Below are 16,365 nucleotides of genomic sequence, written 5' to 3' on the forward strand. Positions count from 1 at the left end.
GCAAAAAAAAAAAATTAAATTTCCTGACAACTCGTAGTGCATGGACAAGTCCTTGAGATAGGCAGAGTGACTTTCCTTTAGGAACTCAACTGCCTCTATGTCGATACTTTGCTATGGGCAAAAGGCAGTCTTAACATCAACCCAACCTCCAGTAGTCTCCTTTAATAAATAAAAATTTCTTTGGTAACCAGTTCCTTTTTCTCTACCCCCACCCCCGCCAAGTTGTATGTTAGTAAACAGTGGGCATATGACCCACTGGTATACATGTGAAGGGTCGGATGACTAAGGTTTTATTAGACAGTAGTAAATGACTTTTTCCTAACAGCTCCTCAAGGGTCTGGAAACCTTGCTTCCAAATTCCTTAGAGACTTATTCTATCCCTAACCCCCTCCAAACTTGAAAGTATATAATCAGCCACTGTCACAACCCCAGTGCAGCTCTTTCTCCCCACAGGTCCTGTCCCCTGCTTTAATAAAACCACCTTCTTGCACCAGAGGTGTCTCAAGAATTCTTGCTTGACTGTTCACTCAGAACCCCACCATTTCCTCATCACATGCAGCTCAACCCTATGAGAAGTGGCATTTTTCCCAAATTAACATATCTTGAAATATATATGAAACAGTTTTAGGAAGTAGGATTAGAGGAGGAAAATTCATTGACAGCATGATGCTATTCAATCACATACAGCTGTATTCAGTGTCACAGCCATTTTCACCATGTATTAGTATTACCATAAGAATTTACATCCATGAAAACTTAGCTTTTCATTCTTGGTGATACTTCTGTATAAGAGTGCTGCAACAACCTTAAGTAGCAACTATATTTCAATGTTATCCTGTGAAAAATTAAACTGGAGAAAAGTTAAGGAAAAAAAAACCCCACATAATGTTGAATGTCAATTTTACCTCAAAAAAAAAAAAAAAAGAAAGAAAGAAAAAAAATTAAAAGAAAAAAAACAAAACAAAAAATTGTAAATGTCAAAGAAAGTTGGTGATTTTTTTAAATGTTGCTATCATTTTTTAAAATGTGTGTTTAAGAGGCACCTGGGTGGCTCAGTCGGTTAAGCCTCTGACTTTGGCACAGGTCATAATGTCAATGATTCGTGGTTTCAAGCCCCATATAGGGATCTGTGCTGACAGCTCAGAGCCTGGAGCCTGCTTCAGATTCTGTGTCTCCCTCTCTCTCTGCCCCTCTTCCGCTCGCACTCTGTCTCTCAAAAGTACATAAATACCTAAAATTTTTAAAAATAAATAAGTAAAATGTGTGTTTAACTTTAGGGATCTTTTCAACATTCCAAATCCAAATTTAAGTGGAAGAACAAGGGATAAAGATTTGTTTATTTACTCAGAATTCTGCAGTCTTTTCCTAAGCAATTTGACACTTTAAGCAATTGTTCCCTAGAAAACTGTCATTACAGCTCAGAGCCTGGAGCCTGCTTCCGATTCTGTCTCCCTCTCTCTCTGCCCCTCCCCCGTTCATGCTCTGTCTCTCCCTGTCTCAAAAATAAATAAAACGTTAAAAAAAAAATTAAAAAAAAAAACGTCATTTAAAATTGTTCCTATTCTTGGGGCGCCTGGGTGGCTCACTTGGTTGAGCATCCAACTCTTGGTTTCGGCTCAGGTCATGATCTGATGGTTTGTGTGTTCAGGCCCCATGTTGGGCTCTGTGCTGACAGTGCGGAGACTGCTTGGGATTCTCTCTCTCCCTTTCTCTCTGCTCCTCCTGCACTCTCTCTTTCTCTCTCTCTAAATAAATAAATAAACTTAAAAAAATTGTTCCTATTCTCATTCCTGGGTTCCTCACCCCAAAACCTGGACCCAGAGGTATAAAACATAGAAAATACACATCACAACAATGGTACAGACGAGGTGCGGCCAGAGCTATTCACTTCTAGGCAAAATTGTGAATGGGAAGATTTTTGTCTTTGGAATTACTAACATATCTTTCCTGTAGGAAATTCTCTCTGTAACCATTCTCCCTGTGGGCATTCTCTGTCCTCAATCTCTTTCCTCTCTTCACTGATCTACACAAATTTTAACACTAGAATATTGGTGGTTAATGTGTATTTCATTTTGTTTTGTGTCAATCCCTCACATTTATTTTCTTTGTTCAAGAGATGAGGAATGTCTTCACTGTGACTTATGCACTGCCCGATATCAAGGCGCATTTCCTGCTGAGCCCAGAGCCAGCCTGGGAAACCCGGAGTTGGCACAAGCCCTGACATTGCCTTGCTCGTCTTCGCCTGGGACTTGACCCAAAGACCCATCCTGGTGACATTTAGGCATTACAGAACCAGTGAAGGAAGTGTAGGTCTAAAGGAGGGACTCTCCCAAGAAACAGACCACCCATTTCATTTGTTTTGATTTTTTTTAAAGCTGTCACAAACTATTTTTGAAAGGTTGCTATAGAGAACATTGATTTTATATTTTTAAAAATTGTTTAAGCATTCACTAAATACAAAATTGACACTGTATATTACTAAGTCAGTAATCACATATAGAAATCTTACACTTCAGCTTTTCTTCAAAAGTCCCTCGAAGAAACACTGATAATCCTTTAACCCACTCTTTCACATTTATGCAGTTATCGTGGTCTTTGTCAAACACAAAAAATACTGAAAGAAAAAGACCATAGAAGTATATTGTAATTTGAAGCTATTTTATAATTCAAATATATAAACCTACTTCCCAAATTGAGAGGAAAAAAAGGTTTTGGCCATCTTTAAGAGTCAAAATTATTGGAAATGTATGTGTGTGTGTGTGTGTGTGTGTATATAATTTGTCATTACAAAAATGTTTGCCACATATTAATTATGAACACCATATACATCGCCATCTCAGCTTGGCCCATTTCCATTTCTTAAGTCTCTTACCCCTGTTCATTAGCATATCGTCAGTCATTCCAAATACGCTGTGGAGGATCGCTCGAAAAGCATTACGATCTAGTCCAAGGTTATTAAGTCTTACATTAGCTCTTTCCACCAAGCTGTGAAAAAGTCTTATGAGACATTCTACTTCACTTTTTTTGACTGTAAAATAAAAATACAAATAAGTACAACTTACACTTACTCAATGAGTACTCCAATTAAAAATATTTTACTAAGCAGCTATTTTTTCCTATGATGCTAGATGCTCTAAGTGATTAAAAAAAGAATGATATCACTTGTTACTTAAGGGCTTATGCAATTAAGGTGGGTGTCACCAGAAGACTAGTAAGACGCTATGTAAATGAAAAATTATGTAACATAATGCTCACTACTACAGACATGTGAAGAAAGAGAAATCAGTGTGGGAAAGAGGAGTTAGGTCATTTTCATGGGAGTAGACTTTGAACAGAGACTTGGAAGGATACATTGTATTTATACAGGAAGGAGTGTGTTGGGGGTGGTAAAATGGAGAATTCCAGGGAGCGATAATATGGGTAAAGGAAAGAGGTAGAATTGTGGTTGAAGTTGAACATGCTTTATAGGGAGCACAGCAAGTTAGGAAGAAGTGAAAAAAACAAGATTGAAGAGGACGGGCTGACGGCAGAGGGCCTTGAATGCCTAGTCAGAAAATTAACATTTACAGTTGACTTTTGAACCACATAGGTTTGAACTGTGGGTCTACTTAAATGCAATAAAAAATAAATACAGCGCAGTACTGTAAGTGTATTTTTCTTATGATTTTCTTAAAAGTTTTAGCTTACTTTAAGAATACAGTATATAATATATAAAACATACAAAATAGGTTGTTTATGTTATCAGTAAGGTCAGCAGTAGGCTATTGGTAGGTAAGCTTTTGCGGAGTCAAAAGTTATATATGGATTTTCAACTGTATTGCAGGGGTTGGTGCTTATATCCTACACTTTGTTCAAGGGTCAACTACATTTTACTGGAGCAGTGTTTCTAATGGACCGTCCAGGACCATTTGAATGAGAGAAATCCACAGCCTCTCCTTTGTTTGTTCAAAAGTAGATTCCCAAGCCTTACTTGACTTACCAAGTCCGAATCACTAACATCAGACCCAGGAATTAGCTTTTAAAAAACAAGACCTCAGTTGACTCTTCTAGGCCCTGAGGGTTGAAAAAGTGGGAGGGAGCTTGAGATGTTGCAGAAAATCAGTGGGACTTGGTGACTAATTTTCAAACAGAAATGTTCAATATTCACACACTTGGATTTCAGTCCAGACTTAGGAAAGGGTATTTTTAAAGAAGTGCAGGGTGATTTTATTGCATTGATCAGGACTGAGAATTAAGGGATTCGATTTAGCAGGCTACACAGTGTAACTATAAGCTCAGAAATATGACAAAAAGCTCATTTTTACCCATCCAATAAGAATTTATCTTGAAGGCCTCCTGTGAACCAGGCAGTGAATACACCAGGGTTTCTGCCCACAAAGTTGTTACACTTTGGCTAAGAGATAAGAAAAAAAAAAAAAAAGTGCAAGCACTATGATTGATGGTGTTTGGCAGTGACCAAAAGGTAGGAATAATCAACTGGGGAGATAGCAGGAAATTAACAAAGGTCCCAAGGAGGAGGGGTCACTTGCCAGAGGAGGCAGCTTGAAGGTATGTTCTGAGAGCTAGCTGCAGATGGTTGGTATGGCCACATGGCAGACTAGACTTTACAATGGGGAGTTTCTGAAAAATTTTGGCTGGCAAGTTAACATCATATTTGCACTTAAGGAGGGTCACTTTGGCAGTAGATTCTCAAAACCACATTATGAATGATGAGTCCACATGTGACATGGTTGTGTCTTCCCCAAAACAATTTTAACAGTCTATGCCATCCCATATGCTCTTTCTACAAAGACTTTGATACTCCTCTGAGATGGGATCTGTCTCCTTCACTTGAAACAGGGAAGGCATTTTCTGACATTTCAACCAGTAGAGCTCAGTGGAAATGAGGCAGTGTGAACTTTTCAAGGCTAGGTCACAGAAGGGGTTGCAGCTGCTCTGAGGACAAAAACTTGGAAAGAATTCTCATAAAAAATACAGAGAAAGAGGAAGCTCAGGTGTGGATGTGCTGTATGAAGTGTAGAGTATGTTAATGTTTGCCTGAAAGTAATCCTGCTTAAATCTGATGGAGAATTATCGGGAGTGCAAACGTTAGCACCAACAATAGTTTCCTCCTTGAGGAAAGGGAAGTTTTAAGAGTCAGATGCTGCTCTGAGCCAAATATTAACAAGTCATCCAACACAGCTATCAAGGATTTTAGGCACAATCTTCAGCAGGTAGTAATTTTTTCTGAGTTTTATCCATGTAAGCTCACATTTCATTACAGCTAAAGACCTTACTCATGTGGTCCAGGAACCGTTGTAAATGATATTTGAGAGATCTTGGATAATGAGAATTGTGAGGTGCTAGGCACTGGCTCATGTTATTTAACTTTATTTTGGGATAACTTTAGATTTACACAAGAGAAGCAATGATGATAGAGTTCCCAATCTTAACTGTTTCTCTGTTAAAACTTCACAGAACTGTGGTACAATTATCAAAATGAATACACTAACATCGGCACATTATTAACATACAGATCTTACCACTTTTTCCACTAATGCTCTTTTTTTGATTCCAGAATCCAAGCCAGGATACATTTGGCTGGCATGTCTCCTCCAATTTATGATAGTTTTTAGTCTTTCATGACTTTTTTTTTTAAAGTTTTAATTTATTTTGAGAGGGGTATGAGCAGGGGAGGAAAAAAGAATCCCAAGCAGACTCCATGCTGAGCATGGACAAGGGCTCAATCCCACAAACCATGACATTATGACCGGAGCTGAAATCAAGAGTTGGATGCTTAACCTGAGCCACCCAGAGGGCCCAACCTTGACTTTTCATTTTGCATAATATTCCTCAATTTGGGTTTGTCTAATGTTTTTTTGTTTTTGTTTTTTGTTTTTTTTTTGCATAATAAGCTGTGTTTAGGGACTTGGGGGGTGAATTCTAGAGATAAATTGCTGTTCTTCTCACATGTCGGGGGACACATACAAGGTTAACTGCTGAGAACTTTGATCACTTGATTACGCTAGTCTACAGGTTCTCCACTGTAGTTGCTATTTATCCTTTCCACAACCTATTCTTTGGAAGCCAATCTTTTAGGGAAAATGTAATTCCACTTCTTGGGAAGGAGTATCTATAACTATTACTTGGAATTTTCATGAAAGCAAGAGGTCTTTTTTCCCCTATTTACTCAATTATTTATGTCAGGGTGTGTGCAAGGGGGGGGGGGTCACATACACTTATTTTATAACAATCCTGTCATCTTACTCAAATTGTTCAGTTTTGGCCCTTGGGAGCTTTCAAGTTGGCTCTTGTGTTTCACATCACACAACCCCATTGGCTTTTTCACTTCTTTGCTTTCTGGCACTACTTGCCAGGCCAATCTTATATTTTCCCTGTGTGAGGTTAACAGGAAATATATATATATATATATATATATATATATATATATATATATATATATATATTGGTCTCTGTCCCTGGTTCCTGGCACATAGCTCCCAAAACTCTTGGGATTTCCTAAATGATGTGAGCAGCACGAGTATCTTTTGCTCAATTGTGTCATTGACCTTGGCCCCCAACACAAAGCTCCTAAATCCCTTAGAACATCAGGGGTGATAGGAATCTTTTGTTCTAAGGAGACGACTACCGGTGGCTCCTGGCTGGGAGCTAGTCACCAAAAAGACTTGATTAAAAGTCCATGATTAAAAGCTTGGAACTTTCAGCTGTATCCCCCATTGTGCAGAGGGGCTGGATATTGAGTTAATGACCTATGGTGCCTATGTGATGAAAACTCCATGAAGACCCCCGAAGTGTTCAGGGAGCTTCTGGGATGGTGAACATATGAAGGTCCTGGGAAAGGGAATGGAAGCTCCATGCCCCTTCCTACATACCTTGCCCTGTGCATCTCTGCTGTCTGCTCCTGATTGTATCCTTGTATTTTAAAAACTGTATCCTTCTATAATAAATCAGTAATCTATTAAGTAAACAATTTTCCTCAGTTCTATGAGCTGCTCTAGCAAATTAATTGGGCCTCCAATTTATAGCCAGTTAGTCTGAAATGCAGGTAACAACCTGGACTTGTGATGGGCATCTGAAGTGGGAGACAGTCTTGTGGCATTGAACTCAACGTACAGGATCTGATGCCATCTCAGGTAGTGTCAGAACTGAGAAATTGTAGGGTACCCGGCCAATGTCACAGAAAATTGCTTGCTTGAAAAAACCACACAGTTGGAGACTGGAAGTGTCAAGAAGTGTAGCAGAGTAGTGTCAGTAAAAGAGAAACAAGGCATAGCATAGGTTTTCCTTTACACTCTGTGTGGCTATTTCTTCAAGGAATCCTGGTTGTTTTTATTGGACACTGGTATTTAAACACCAAGGGTGTGCTTATTACTACTGGGAGATGGATATTTCTAAGCCCAATACATAACCAGGAGCTGGGATGGGTACAGTGGAATATTTCTAAGCCCTCTCAGCAGACAAAGCTGGAAAATATGTATGTATACTTACCTATATATGCATACATATTGGCCCATGTTATGTGTGACAAATGAAGTGAAAGCCAAATATTGGACCACTGGGTCTATAGGTGGTCCTGGGCTAAGTCCCAGAAGAGATGATCAATTGTATTTTTTACCTCACAAACACTCAGGGCTCATGAGTTCATAAGGGCTAATCATACTAGATTTAACTTATTTCCTCCTTCTAGTAGGAGTGGATCAGAGAAATGCAGTTCACAAAGTATCTGGATTTTAGGGGAGCCTGGGTGGCTCAGTTGGTTAAGCACGTGACTCTTAATTTCAGCTCAGGTCATGATGTCACGATTTGTGAGATCATGCCTCCTGTTGGGCTCTGTACAGAGCCTGCTTGGGATTCTGTCTGTCCCTCCCCCATTCTCTTTCAAAATAAATTAAAAAAAAATTTTTTTTAAAATGTTCGTTTATTTTTGAGAGAGAGAAACAGAGTGTGAGTGGGGGAGGAGCAGAGAGAGAGGGAGACACGGAATCTGAAGGGGGCTCCAGGCTCTGAGCTGTCAGCACAGAGCCCGATGAGGGGCTCAAACTCACAAACAGTGAGATCATGACCTGAGCTGAAGTCGGATGCTTACCGACTGAGCCACCCAGGCGCCCCAATAAATAAATACATATTAAAAAAACCCACAAAATATTTGCATTTTAGGAAGGCATATAACAAAAATCTCTTACTCTTATGTCAATTATCTACTCAGTATCCAGTAGTGCCAAGCACAATGGTAGGCTCTCACATAAATGTTTGCTAAGTAAATGATAACTCCTTGTACACAAATGAGGTAAAGGAATATACTGGATGAGACAGGATCCGAAGTAAGCTCTAGATGCCAAAATAATCACTTGAATCAAACAACATGAAATTATTAGAAAGTTTTAAAATTGTTCACTGAGCTTTAAAAAAATTTCTTAGTCTATATGTGTAAAAATTATGGCTGAACAATATGTGTGAAAAAGACTGGGTCAATTCCTAACTCACTATTAATCAAGCTGTGATTGCAATTAGGTTGATAGAACTGAAATTTCACCTGGGAGAGACTAGGGATTCATCAGGAAACCCTACACTTCAGTGTGTCCAAGAATAAATGGAGTGAACAATCTGGATGACTGGCTCCACTCGCAGAGATATTTAAATGCCTAGGGTGGTATCCAGGAATCTACATTTTCAGTAAGCATCTTTAGGTGATTCTGATGCTGGAGATACTCCTACCATACTATGAATAAGAGGTATACAGCCAAGATCAACTACAGAACTTGCGGGCCCAATGCAAAGAAAACATGGGTCCCTCATTGAAAACATGAAGTGTTAGTGGAACATTAAACTAAGCGTGGGGCCCCATGACAATGCATAGGTTGCACACACATGAAGCCATTTACTATGCCCTGAGGTAATGATCTGCCACTGCCACTGAAGATTTAAAAAACTCTACTTAATTTTAATTTACATTTAAATAGCCACACACATACTTTTTAAAAAATGGGGCGCCTGGCTGGCTCAGTCGGTAGACCATGGGACAACTCTTCATCTCAGGGTCACGAGTTCAAGCCCCACTTTAGGTGTAGAGGTTACTTAAAAAAATTTTTAAGTAAATAAATAGCCACACATTGCTAGTGGTTAGTATACTGGTTAATACAGCTCTACAATGTTTTATATTCTAGAGCTGTATGAAAAAAAATCAACAGCTGCTTGGTAAGGTAATTAATTTTCTTCGTGAGGTCACTGGAAATAGTGGAGGATCAGAGTCACACAATCTAGTAGTTTGGACTCAAGAAGCCATGTGGCACATGTAGGCCTAGTAAATTATGAAGCCTCCCTCTTAAGAAACTTTAAAGCAAAGCCCAAGAAAAGCCATCTCAACTTTCTGGCACATGACAACTAAAACTATCTATGTACACCAAGAGAAATAGTAAGACGATCCCTTTTGTCTTTTTAAGTAAACTCTACCCCCAGTGTGGGGCTCGAACTCATGACCCTGAGATCAAGTCACATATTCCACCAACTGAGCCATGCAGCCACCCCAAGACAATCTCTTCCTGAGAATGGAAGGCCAAGGTGGTACTATTTGTTAGCTCTCCCCAGTCCTACCCATTGAGAAGCAAATTCTAGGTGCACCTGGCTGGCTGGCTGAGTCAGTAGAACATATAACTCTTGATCTCGGGGTTGTGAGTTTGAGCCCCATGTTGGGTGTACAAACTAAAAACAAAATCTCAAAACAACAAAAAAACACCCAAGTTCCAGTCATGAGAGGCCAGTCTGGTTTTTCAACTCAAGGACCCAAGAACTGAGCTGAATTCAACAATTTTTATTTTGCATTCACTATGGGACAGTACTATACAGAATGACTGTGAGAGTCTAGAATGCTTATTAGTTGCATCGAGAAATGAAGATGAAATGCAGGTTCTGGCATCAGACTTACCTGGGTTCTAGCTCTGCCTCCACCAGAAAAGTTCACTGTCATTTTAGACAATCTGAGACTTGGTTTCCTCATCTGAAAATTTCACCTACCTCATTGGTTTTTTTTCCTGAGACTCGAAGATGAAGATAAACCATTAAGCATGCCATTTCCCCAATGAAGAGCTTAATAAACATGAGTTGTTAATAATCTCAGTATAAAATAGTAATCTGGTTACACTGAACTTTTGATCCTAATTTAGTGTCAAAATTCTGCAAAAGGAATGCAACTCATTTCTCTTTTGAAAGACACTGTTCAGTATCTTCTTTGTAGGAGACTGTATGGGAAGCGGGCCTGATCTAGTATTACATATTCTTTACTTATATTACCTATACTTTCAGAGAATTGTTTTCAAATGACAAATTATGGTATTAAACACACATTTGGGTAGCAGGCTAAAAGTAGTTTCATTTGGATGGGGAGAGGAGTTAGATTTTTAAAGTATGCAAAATTTCCTTTTGAATGTTTAAAACTCAGGTTAAGAAAACAGCAAATAGGGGCACCTGAGTGGCTCAGTTGGTTAAGTGTCCAACTCCAGGTTTTGGCTCAGGTCATGAGCTCACGGCTTCGTGGGTTCAAGCCCCGCATCGGGTTCTGTGCTGGCAGCGCGGGGCCTGGTTGGGACTCTCTCTCTCCTCTCTCCCACTCGGCTGTCTCTCTCTCAAAATAAACTTAAAATTAAAAATAGGGGCACCTGAGTGGCTCAGTCGGTTGAGCGTCCGACTTCAGCTCATGTCATGATCTCAGTTTGTGGGGTCAAGCCCCGCAACAGGCTATGTGGTGACTGCTTGCTCAGAGCCTGGAGCCTACTTCAGATTCTGTGTCTCCTTCTCTCTCTGCCCCTCCCCCACTCACGCTTTGTCTGTTTCTCAAAAATAAATAAATGTAAAAAAAAAATAAAACAAAAACAAACAAACAACAAAAAAAAAAAAAACAGAGGCACCTGGGCGGCTCAGTTGGTCAAGTGTCCAACTACAGCTCAGGTCATGATCTCACAGTTCATGGGTTCGAGCCCCATGTCAGGCTCTATGCTAACAGCTGGGAGCCTGGTGCCTGCTTCAGATTCTGTCTCTCCCTCTCTCTCTGCCCTCCCCCCACTCACACTCTCTCTCTCAAAAATAAACATTAAAGGGGCACCTGGGTGGCTTAAGCCCTGCGTCGGGCTCTGTGCTGACAGCTCAGAACCTGGAGCCTGCTTTGGAGTCTATGTCTCCCTCTCTCTCTCAAAAATAATAAAACATAAAAATAAATAAATCTTTAAAAATAAACATTAAAAATGTTTAAAAAATTAAAAAGAAAGCAAACCATTCTCCAAAAAATAAAAGAAAAAGAAAACGGCAAATAACAGTAGATATTACATTCAACTTTGGTTAAATCTGCCAGATGGATTTTAAGGGTTGAAGGACAGCAAGATTGCAAAAACAGGCCCTAGAAGGGCCTTGAGGCCCTTGAGGATCCTAAAGGATCCTTGAGGATCATTTAAAATATAACTGGAATGAGAGAAAACTGAATTAAGTCTACCAACGAGATTGTTAGGGTGGTACTACTGAGACCTACTGAGACCACACAAGGAAAAATGGAAGTGCCCAGCAACGAGGCTGTACTAGTGTCTGAAATAAAAGTCATTTCCTCAAAGTCTAAAGACATTGTCAAAATGGATCTCAGTCAGGATTGTTTGTTGTCATGCCCGTGAGACAAGATACATAAGATTACTTTTTAAGGTCTGTCAGGGCAAGGATTCCCCCCTCCCCCAATCTGTTACATTAATTTTAATAAACATTTGCTATGTGCAAAGTACCATGCTTATTTCTTCAGCAACTAAAATATCTTCTATAGCTCTATCAATCCTCTGCCTCTATGGGTTTTGTGCCAGAGAACTCAGGGAATTGGTCAAGGTAAACCTTTAGAGTTTGAGATCTCTTATTAAATTTTAGACTGTTAACAGAACGAGTCCTTGGTTGGCAGATAATCCTTTAGTACATATGTCACATAAGTTCTCAAATTCTTCTTTCCACATACACAAATATATTTTAGGAACCTGATTAAAATATTCTCAGTGTAGTGCAGGGATCTTGTAATTCACTTGTAATCTATTTTTTTAAATGGCCAAAACATTAGACAGAAATTAGAGGAACTCTATTTTGGGTGTTACAAAGAACCTGTTAATGTCCAATGTATCTATCAATGTTTCTATTTGATTGAATAAAGATGTTCAGGCAGTGCTGGATGTCTGGTTGGTACTCACAGTTCTTGACAGTATTACTAATGGATTCCACCAGTTTCTTCAGAGTCTTCTGGTCCATGTCAAGTGTTGCTTCAACACACTGTAGAGTTCTCAGATAGCCTAGTTCCAAGCCTACATGTCTTGGATTGTCACTGATTCCATAGTTCATTACTCTATACCAACAGAATGTGACGGCGGCAACATTCCAGCAACCACAGAAGGTTCTCAAGTGATTGCAAAAATATGCAACAACGGTTGTTAGCACTCAAAACAAATGCAATGATTCCATGAATGTTATTGTGATCTGAAATATTACAGCAATTCCTACATTTATCTTTTCTTTAGGGCTAAACACCACTTAAAGTGGTACTTGATATTATTGTCATTTATATTTCCTCAGCACAAACTGTATGGTTGAAAATGTTTCCTTCCTAACTGAACACACAACTAAATAAAATTATAAGGATCTTATTTTTAAGTGGACATATTTTTCTAGGCTATAAATAGCTCCTTCAAAGATTATGTAACCTCCTTTAAAAAACTTTAAGCATCTTCTCGTAAGAGAGACTCCAATCTGGGAGCTCCTAGAAAAATGTAAAACCCCACTAGTACCCCTCCAACTTATACCTGACTGACTGGTAAGAAAGCATGGTGTGACTATGCCAAAGCTGGCCAAAATAACAACTGTTCTAACTCTACTGTCAAATCCTAATACAGGGAACAAACATTTCCTAGTCTGTTTACTGGCTTTCACTATAGTAAGGCAAGAAAATGTACCAGAATGAATTTTAGAATTTAGAATACAATATTCTTACAAATTTTAAATAAAATATAAAGTAAATTTTAAAATAAGGCAAATGTAGGGCGCCTGGCTGGCTCGACTGGAGGAGCGTGCAATTCTTGATCTTGAGGTCATGAGTTTGAGCCCTATGTTGGGTACAGAGATTACAAAAAAAAATTAAAACAAATTATTAAAAAGTAAAATAATGCAAATACAACTGGAACACAAAAGCTCTCCCAAAACTTTTCTTTAGGAAATACTGTGTTCACTGAATTAAGTTGAAAACTGGCAATGCTTTAGAAGTGTGAAACCTGTCACTTAAGTTTGAAAAATAACTGTTCTCAGTTTCTCCAAGGCTAGTCTATTATTTTCTATGAAATGAAAGCAAATGAGGCAACAGGCTTTTAGCACACCTTGACTGGAGGAATATGAACCTATATTCTGGATAAAGTCAACTCAGAACAATCTTACGGTATTTAAAATAAAACACCTAAATATACTAAAGGCAACCAAATGAATCCAAAACAATCAGACAGAGAAGTACTGGTATAAATTCAATTTTTCGATTCAGACACTCATCAATTTTGTTGCAGTTACCTTGGCATCATTATCCAGATAACATGCCCTGTGTATATAAAACTGGTATAAAAGTATTCAAGAAAAAGGGTGGTTTGGTGGAAGGAAGAGGTAAGAAATGTTAGGGACTTGCACATAACATTACTCTATCAAATTTTCTTCCCATAGCTTATTAGAAAGAAGACTATTAAGGCTACCATCACAGAAGAAATGAAAAAGGTGTTTCGCAGACAGTCAACACAACCTGGAAAGAACAGTTTTTTTGCCAGGTCACCTTATTCCTCAGTCTAATAACCGTTGCTTTCTAATTTGATATAATCATCACATTCTGGACCAGTGTGCTCATACCAAAACTGATCACCAAATAAACTGATAAAACTTATCTTTTAGCATTTTCTTGAACAACAATTCTAAGAAACTTCCTTTCAGATAAAAAAATGTTCCTCAAAACTTATTGTGTACTTAAGAGCATATACATATCTTTTATTTATTTCTTTAAGTTTATTTATTTGAGAGAGAGAGAGAGAGGGCAGAAAGAGAAGGGAGAGAGAGAATCCCAAGCAGGCTCTGCGCTGTCAGCACAGAGCCTAACATGGGTCTCAATCTCACAATTTCAAGATCATGACCTGAGCCGAAACCAAGAGTTGGATGCTTAACTGACTGAGCCACCCAGGTGCCCCTACATATCTTTTATTAGGAAAGAGTATGAAGCTTTAAGCATAAAATTTAAGGAAGTTTACCAAGAAATAAATAATTTTTACAGCTAAAAATTTGGGGATATGTCTTATCCACCTACCATTGAACCCCTAGTAGTGCTTCTTAATCTTTATAACTTAACTTGCAACTCAAAGGGAGCTGATAAGAACACAGCTATTTTTAAGTAAAATAGCTATTTATTCAGCCTCTTGTCATGCCAAAATGTTTTGTGCATATACCACTATAATTAGCACACCCTCTGAAACAGGCAAAATTGTACATCAAATTATATTTCATGTTACCTGATTATATAAAAATGTAAAGTGAAAATGATTTATCAATTCCTTTTAACGTTACTAGTAAACAATTCAGCAGTAGATATGAGGCACAAAATCTTAGTAAAATATGACAGGAAGAGCAATAATGTAATTCTCACTTAACTTGTCATAATTTGTTATGAATATACAAAGACAAATTTCTAAAATGTTATATTTACTAAGATTCTGGCAATAGCTTTATGTAACAAGACACAGCATACCAGGCCTGCCACTCAACTTGTTTATGGTAAGACTCAGCTTCAATATGAAGCTGTTTGGAAAAAAAAAAAAAAAAAAAAAAAATTAGAAGTCTGCTTTTTTTTTTTTTACATGCTAAGTATCTTGGCAAGTATGCCATTAAACACAGTATGGAATTTAAGATAGCAAGAATAAGGAGTTAATAAAAGCTAAACACTGCAGCCTAAACAAAATTCATACAAAAATAAAATAACTATCACTGGTTACATAAAATTTTCCTGACTGGTTAAAACTAACAGTATAAAACATGCATTTTAGAATCTTTAGCTATCAAGTTCAAAAAGTACCAGTGTCTATTGGAAATGATTCCTCTCCAAAGCCAAAGTGTAGTCAAAATTAATTCAAATGTTATAACACATTCTAATGCTAAAAAACATTCAGTATTATTGAAGTGGAGGTAAATCCCAGAGCTTTTGGGGCTTTGTCGTGCTGCAAAAGGCTGTTACTCTGGTTCACTTAAAGCAGCAAATGACAAGAGTCCAAGGATGTCTAAGAGCAAGACTGCTGTACCAGCTCTGACCTCCCCATGAAGCATGGCTACTGTGTCCACAAAAATAGGATGTGTGAGGATAAAAGGCACGCTATTCTGCTAGCTAAAGAGATAGCAAACCACCCCCCCCAACCCTAAAAGCTCCTTCCCCGGGTAAATAAAAGTATATAAGGGGAAAAAATTAAAATACACTTATCTACAGAATAAGGATTTTGAAATATCAATGTAATCCCTATTTCCAAAATGTTAACTCGAGTCATCTGGTCATTTCTAATTACATCTTAATGATATATCCAGATTCGATTTCTGTTGATTTATCATTAGATACTTCAAGTCAAAAATATTAACTTTATCCCCAAATATCTTAACCACTAGCACAACTGCAATGTATTATCTCCCAGAGCTGTTAAGCACTGGAAGAGAAAAAACTGATGTTCAAGCAGCAGGCAACAATTATGGCCCTTTCACACAGAGGCATCCAAGTGGCTACTGAATAGTCCAGTAATAATTCTAAAAACAAGAAAATTCATGCATTTTAGTAATTATGTCATAATTTTCACAGTTGAGATTTCCTTAGACATTGCACTTTCTTTATAAAGGAATCCTGATTTTTCTTAATATTATGGCGAGTCGGGACTTGAACTAGCAGCCTTCTTTTTCTTCTTCTTACTGTGTTTCTTATGCTTCTTTTTCTTTTTTGTTTTTTCCTGTAAAGACAGTTCCCTGTTAGACATTTCTACAGGAAAATATGCAAGTCTAAAACAACTTTACCATGGTACTTCTAAGATACTATATAATTATTTCAAACAATCCACACAACCAAGTAAACTATTCGGAACATTTTTGGAAAAGTCTAAATAATTAATATCATGAGGACTAAGAGTGCTTGTTTTCAAAAAGATATGGAAAAATTCTTAAGTCATTAGCACATTAATGTAGTTTCTAAATAAAACTTTCTATAGAAAATAAATTCTATGAATAATCATATCAACTGCTGTATCTCATACTATATAATTTGTAAAGGCGAAGTAATTGTAGTTATTGCAAAGAAGTCCTCATATCACA

At 38.0% G+C, this 16,365-nt stretch overlaps 2 protein-coding genes across 5 annotated transcripts in view; both read right to left on the reverse strand.

The window, feature by feature from the left end:
* LOC125161243 (EF-hand calcium-binding domain-containing protein 1-like) overlaps positions 1-14,275 on the reverse strand; it is a 27,762-nt gene extending 13,487 nt beyond the window's left edge. For 2 of the 3 annotated variants that reach the window (XM_047850943.1, XM_047850942.1), the window contains exons 1-3: positions 12,204-14,275; positions 2,873-3,028; positions 2,510-2,614 (exon numbers count right to left, since the gene is read on the reverse strand). In XM_047850943.1, coding sequence (XP_047706899.1) covers positions 2,510-2,614; positions 2,873-3,028; positions 12,204-12,351 — 409 coding nt within the window. In that variant the 5' untranslated portion in view covers positions 12,352-14,275. Of the gene's footprint in view, positions 1-2,509; positions 2,615-2,872; positions 3,029-4,304; positions 4,390-12,203 lie in introns of those variants that run through there. The other variant, XM_047850944.1, reaches the window with a different exon arrangement.
* A 556-nt stretch (positions 14,276-14,831) lies between these two features.
* FAM133B (family with sequence similarity 133 member B) overlaps positions 14,832-16,365 on the reverse strand; it is a 29,999-nt gene continuing 28,465 nt past the window's right edge. For both annotated transcript variants that reach the window (XM_047850941.1, XM_047850940.1), the window contains exon 11: positions 14,832-16,007. In XM_047850941.1, coding sequence (XP_047706897.1) covers positions 15,921-16,007 — 87 coding nt within the window. In that variant the 3' untranslated portion in view covers positions 14,832-15,920. The remainder of the gene's footprint in view (positions 16,008-16,365) is intronic.

This window comes from Prionailurus viverrinus, chromosome A2, assembly GCF_022837055.1.
Source record: "Prionailurus viverrinus isolate Anna chromosome A2, UM_Priviv_1.0, whole genome shotgun sequence".
Taxonomy (NCBI): Eukaryota; Metazoa; Chordata; class Mammalia; order Carnivora; family Felidae; genus Prionailurus; species Prionailurus viverrinus.